The 6,000-nt window shown below is 66.5% G+C and overlaps 1 protein-coding gene across 1 annotated transcript; it reads left to right on the top strand.

Moving 5' to 3' along the window:
• Window positions 1-1,662: 1,662 nt before the first annotated feature.
• On the top strand, window positions 1,663-5,888 carry EMIHUDRAFT_235066 (hypothetical protein; the record flags this gene model as incomplete). The annotated part of the gene is made up of 7 exons (XM_005780508.1): window positions 1,663-1,688; window positions 1,767-1,857; window positions 1,928-1,971; window positions 2,048-2,126; window positions 2,285-4,519; window positions 4,611-4,678; window positions 4,769-5,888. 7 exons carry the CDS (start codon window positions 1,663-1,665, stop codon window positions 5,886-5,888), a joined length of 3,663 nt encoding a protein of 1,220 aa, XP_005780565.1.
• Window positions 5,889-6,000: the final 112 nt, after the last annotated feature.

The following is a 6,000-nucleotide window of genomic DNA, read 5'->3' as shown; positions in this document are numbered from 1 at the left end:
CATAAAGAACGCCAACCCCTTTCGCGTGGGCCTCGGGAGCGGTATCAAGTCGTTGAGCGGCGGCTTTGTGGGCGGCCTCGGCTTTGGCGTGCTCACCCTTGTCTCGAGCGTCGCGGGCGGGCTGTCCAACGTCGCGGGGTACACGGTCGATACGATCGACACGACCGTCCCGTCCTACAACCGGCGGCGTCTCGAGGTGCAGCAGACCGAGGTCGGCGGCACGCGCGAGGGGGTGAGGGTGGGCTACCGCGCGCTCAAGGACGGGCTACGCGACGGCGTCGTCGGCGTTGTGGAGCTGCCGCTGCGCGGTGCGCGCGACCGCGGTTTTGGGAGCGCCGGCTTCTGGAAGGGCGCGGGCGAGGGGCTGGTGGGGCGGGTTCGATAAGCTTTATGTGCGCTGGGCTGGCGCCCGTGGTAGGTGCAGCAGGTGCTGCGCGGGTCAAAGTCCAGAGCGCCGCGTCTCTTTCGCTAGTAACCGTGCGTCGATCCTTGCAGCGCGCGGACTCGCGGGAGGACGGGGCCGGCAGGCACGGCGCACCGTCTCCTCGAACCGGGCTCCCGATCTCGCCGTCCTCGAGTTCTCCAGGCTCTAGATCTTTGCCCCGGCGCTTGCCGCCCGACGCGTTGGGACGCATCAGCACGCCGCCGGCCCCGTCCACCAGCGAGTCAGCGCGCCGCAAGGATCGACGCACGGTTACTAGCGAAAGAGACGCGGCGCTCTGGACTTTGACCCGCGCAGCACCTGCTGCACCCACCCCGGGCGCCACCACCGCGCACCGGCTAGCCTGTTTATTCACGGCCTCGGCCGCTGCTGCGCAACCGGGAGCGGCCGCGGCGAGCGGAGCACGGACGATCGGGTAGCGAGGCCTGCGCCGAGGCGCAAAAGGCAGTGTGTGCGCGCGGCGCGGCGGCTGGCTGCTGGCGGTTGGCGGTTGGCGGTTGGCGGTTGGCGGCTGTCGGCTGTCGGCTGTTGGAGCTATGGAGCATTGACCCACCCGGTGGCAGTGATGGTGGTGGCGGCGGCGGCGCCAGTCCGTGGCGGAAGCAGCTCGAGGCGTTCTGCTTGAAGCTGCGCGGCATCAGCACCGAGCAGACCAACCAGGCGGCTGCTGTGAGGTGTGAGCATTGCAAAAAACGAAGTTACGATTCGTTATGTGTGTGAAAGCGGCGCGGCACTGTAGGAGCGGAAAAACCAAAGTGATATTGCTAAAAATCTCTTAGGAGCGGCGGTACGGCAGTTTAAAAATTGATTCTCTCGATGACGATGTCTACTTCCATCCACGCGAAAGTCGAACTCCATCGGCGCGGGCTCTCTCGGCTACGGGACCGGCCCCAGCTTCGGCTGAGGGCTAACAAGCTGCCGAGCCCAAATCACTGTGAGTCGTGATTTCTTGTTGGTCTTCAAAAATCTCTCTCCACGCGAGTCACCCAGCTTTTTCAGTGTATGTAGCTCTTACGAACATACCCGTAGGTGAACTGCTGACAGGGTTTATAAATAGAGCAGGCATCTCCAGGAGAGATGGGCGACGCACGAACACAGAGGCACAGTGCGCACCCCGCCCCGCTCGCAGGGCGTGCATCTTACATCTGGACCCGACGTTGCACCGAGCAAAACTTCTTCTCCGGGGACGGCCGCGACTTGCCGTTTCCTTTCTGGCAGCCATGTCGAGCGCCACCTTCGACCTGCAGTGCGCGCCTCCCCGCCGCCGGCCATACTCCCCATTCGCCGCAGCCCTTCCCGGACGGTCCGCCGCCCCGCCCTCCAGGTGGAAGGAGGGCATGGTCGAGCTTATCGACCAGCTCGAGCTCTGCGACCCGCAGTCGAGCGCGGCCGCGCGCAGCCGCATCGAGAGCCTGGTGAGTCGGCGTCCCGGCCCTTTGCACGAGGGCGCACGCGCTGACAGTGCCACGGACGCGTGTGGCGCAGGACGCAACCGAGCAGTTCCAGCATTTTGCCACGCTCTACATCCGGTGCCAGCACGGCCGCAGAGGAGGAGCCTTTGGGATTCGCGCTCGGCCGCCCTGACGCCGTGGAGCGGGTTCGCAGGTATCTGCAAATCTTCCGGAGGCTCGAGGAGAGCTACGACCAGACGGTCCATCCGCAGAAGCGGAGGGACGTTCGCAAGGTGCGAGCCCGCGAGACGTGCCCGGTGGGTTCCGTCCAGCGCGTGTGGCCGCGGGCTGCGTTGGGCCGTGGCCTGGGCGGCGCGACGGGAGAGCCAGCTCGCGCCCCCTCGCGCCCCCTCGCGACAGTTTCACACCCAGACCACGCCCGCCGCCTCAGTCGCTCGACGGCGTGATTGGGCGGCTGCTCGAGCTGCGCGAGGTTCTCGTCGAGAAGAATGGCGGCGTTCCGTTTTTCAACCTCGATGAGGTGCTGGTCGACCTCAAGCTCGGCCCCGAGGTGCTCGAGGTGCCCGTCCCAAAGTACATTGTGGAGGACCAGGGCCGCACGCTCGCGGAGCGCGAGCGGCTCCTCGACGCGCTGCTCAAGCGCCACGCCAGCCGCGACGAGCAGGGCGAGGAGGACCCCGCCGTGCAGATGGACATTGACGAGGCGCTCAAGATTATCCAGGCCAACGAGCGAGGCCGGCAGGGGCAGCAGCGCGCAGAGGGTGTCAAGGCCGCGCGAGAGAGGGAGGCCTGGGAGGAGAGGCGGCGGGCGGCGGAGGAGGAGGGCGACGAGGACGGGCCCGAGGCGGCTGCGACGAGCCTGCAGGCCGCCTGGAGGGGCAGCGCCAGCCGGAGGGCGACGGCGCTGATGCGCGACGAGGAGCTGGTCTTCATCGGGATGGCGCCGCCGCCGCCCTTCCCCAAGGAGGGCGATCCGCGGCTGCGCGAGCGGCAGACCAAGGCGCGGCGCAAGCAGATGCAGATGCAGCACGAGGCCGAGTACCGCGACGCGCTCGTCGCGCAGGACGCGGTGGTGTACGAGACGGAGGGGCCAGACATGAAGGAGGAGATGATGGACCAGCTGCGCGACTGGTACATCCGGTACCGCGAGCGCGAGGGCAAGTTCCCAGACTTCCCGCCGGAGGAGGTGGAGAAGCCGATGCCGGGGGACGCGGCGGAGGGCGCGGAGGAGAAGGGCGCCGACGCCAAGAAGGACCCGAAGAAGGACGGCAAGAAGGACGGCAAGAAGGGCGCGGAGGACGACGGCGAGGGCCCGCCGCCGCTGCCGCCGCACTTTATCAACACGATGAAGGACTCGTACCAGGAGTGGTCCGACAAGTGGCAGCACCGCGACGAGCGGCTCAACTTTGCGCAGCGGCACGACGTGGAGCTGGTGCGGCAGAGCGTGCGGCCCGACGTCGAGCTGCGGGTGCGCGCCGAGGTGAACGAGCTCATCGGCCGCGAGCTGCAGAACTTGCAGGAGGAGTTCGAGCGCGCCCAGGGCAAGAAGGGCAAGAAGGGCAAGGGCGGCAAGAAGGGCAAGGGCAAGAAGGGCAAGGGCAAGGGCAAGGGCAAGGGCGGCAAGGGCAAGAAGATGCCAAAGGACCCCACGGCCAGCCTGTCGCTCGAGTACCTCTACGAGCAGCTCGTCGGCGACGGCATCCTCAAAAAGGTGGACCCGGTCTCGCTCGAGGACTTTGTGGGCTCCTACGGCTTGCTGGGGCAGGCGATGGACAAGCTCGCCGAGGCGGACCCCACCCGGCTGCCCAACCCCTCCTTTGCGCAGATCCGGTCGGCGGTGACCGAGTACTGCATCCTCCCGCTCGGCTCGGACGCCGTCAAGAGGCACTGCCCGCTCAATACCGCGCCGAAGGGCTCGAAGCGCGTTGAGAAGAATGGGACGCCGGTGTTGCTGTGCGGGGTCCCTGGGAGCGGCAAACGCATGCTCGCGCACGCGGTCGCCTCCTCGTGCGGCGCCAACCTCTTTGACCTGACGCCCTCCAACACGGAGGGCAAGTACCCTGGCAAGAAGGGGCCGGGCGACCTGGTGCACACCGTCCTCAAGGTGGCCAAGGCGCTGCCGCCCTCGGTGGTGCTGATTGGAGAGGCCGAGTCGGTCTGGGTCTCCGGCAAGAAGAAAGGCGGAGGCGACCCTCCCAACCGGATCCTAAAGGCCCTCACCTCGCTGCTCGCGCCAAAGAAGGGGGCCGCGCTGCTCGAGCCCAGCGACCGCGTCCTCATCCTCGGCACCTCGAGCCAGCCGTATGCGTGCGAGAAGGCCAAGGACTACAACGCCTTCCGCGATTTTTTCTGCAAGATTCTCTACCTCCCTCTCCCGGACTATGCCGCGCGCTGCAAGCTGTGGACGCACCTGCTCGAGCGGGCGGGGCTCGACCGGCCTTGCTTGGACGACGTGCAGGCGTTGGCGCGCGTCTCGGACGCCTTCTCCGCCGGTGCCATCGCGGAGGTGGTTCGGAGGACAATCACTCCGCGCCGCGTCGAGCGGCTGGCGGCCAAGCCCTTTTCGGTGCACGACCTCGTGAGCCAACTCGCGCAGCAGGAGCCGGTGTACCGCGAGGACGACGCGGCCATGCGCGGCTGGTACCACAAGACTCTTGGGATCGGAGTGGAGCCCGAGCCGGAGGGGGGGGGCAAGGAAGCCAAGGGGAAGGAGGGAAAGGGGAAGAAGAAGGGGAAGAAGTGAGGTGTCTGTCGAGGGGGACGTGTCTCGTGTGATCATGCGCCTCTCACTTGTCTCTTGTGTTGTGATGTCGAAGCACGAAGGGTGTGTGGTATCCGCCCAAACGCGGCCGAGAGAAGTACACATCAGCCTCTGTGACGTCCGCCCGTCAAAGTCGGGTCCGCCCGTTACGAGAATGGACGCTAAACTGAGCCTGAGCCTCGAGGCTCGCCGCCAGCGTGAGGCGGAGCGGCTAGCTCGGATCAAAGACCCCCAGGCGTACAAGCGGGCGGTCGATCCCGCCGAGCTGGCCAGGCAAGTGGCCGAGAAGCAGCAGATCAGGCAGACAGAGGCAGACTTTGCTGCGACTGCTGATGCGGAGCGGATTGCCGTTGACAACCAGCTGGTGCAGCTGGAGGAGGAGCGGCGGCGGGCCGAGCGGAAGCATCTCGCTGAGCTTGACACGTACCGGAGCACGTTGCAGGGACGCGCCACCTCGCGCGACCACGACCTCTCTGACCCGACGGCGCTGCGTCGGGAGCAGCCGGGCCGGGTCTCCGATGATGACGAGCGGCTCGGCGCGAGTTCAATGCAGAAGTTCCACGGCGAGGACCTGGCCATCTCTCACCGCGTCAAGGGCCAGCAGGAGGAGCTCCGCTCGTGGTTCGGAGAGGCGGTCCGGGAGAAGGAAGCGGCTCAAGCCGAGGCGGCGCAGAGTGACGCCGACTTCTCCTCGTCAATGTTGCAGATCGACGGGCTCAAGAGCTCGCTGGAAGCATCGGCGCAGGCGAAGCGCAGGGAGGCCTACTCGGCCGTCGCCGAGTACAACCTCGCCCAGGCCCGTGCCAAGAAGGAGCGTGAGCGCGCGGCGCAGGCCGCAGAGGTGCGCGACAACCTTGCCGAGATTGAGAACAACCTCTCCTCCACCCTTCTGAACGAGGACCCGTCGGTCAGCCGCTCGTACATCTCGCCGAACCGGGTGCGGCCGGACCACTTCAAGGGCTTTTCTGCCGACGAGCATCAGGCCATCCTTCAGCAACAGGCGGAGCAGGCGACAGAGCGGCAAGAGGCAGAGGCCGAGGAGCGCGCGTGGAGCTCGCAGGTGGCGGAGGAGATTGAGCATATGCGGCAGGTGCGCTGCTCGACCGAGGCGCAGCTGGAGGCAAAGAGGGCGGAGATGCGGCGGGTCTTTGCTGAGGAAAACCGACAGCTCGCCGAGACGCAAAAGTCCAACCAGAGCTTCTTGGACTCCGTCGTCTACCCAAACCAAGTCTCGGAGCACTTCTTCAGCTTCTTTAACACGACCTCCCGGTGAGGGCGAGGGAGAGATGGGTCTGTCGATTGGCTGCTCTTTGCGCTGACCGAGGAATTCCTTTGCTGTGTCTGTCCGGCAGCGCCACTGCACAGGGGCGTGCGAGACCGAGAGA

Source organism: Emiliania huxleyi (genome assembly GCF_000372725.1).
Source record: "Emiliania huxleyi CCMP1516 chromosome Unknown EMIHUscaffold_213, whole genome shotgun sequence".
NCBI classification, from domain to species: Eukaryota; Haptophyta; order Isochrysidales; family Noelaerhabdaceae; genus Emiliania; species Emiliania huxleyi.
This window is presented reverse-complemented; position numbering and strand designations above follow the sequence as displayed.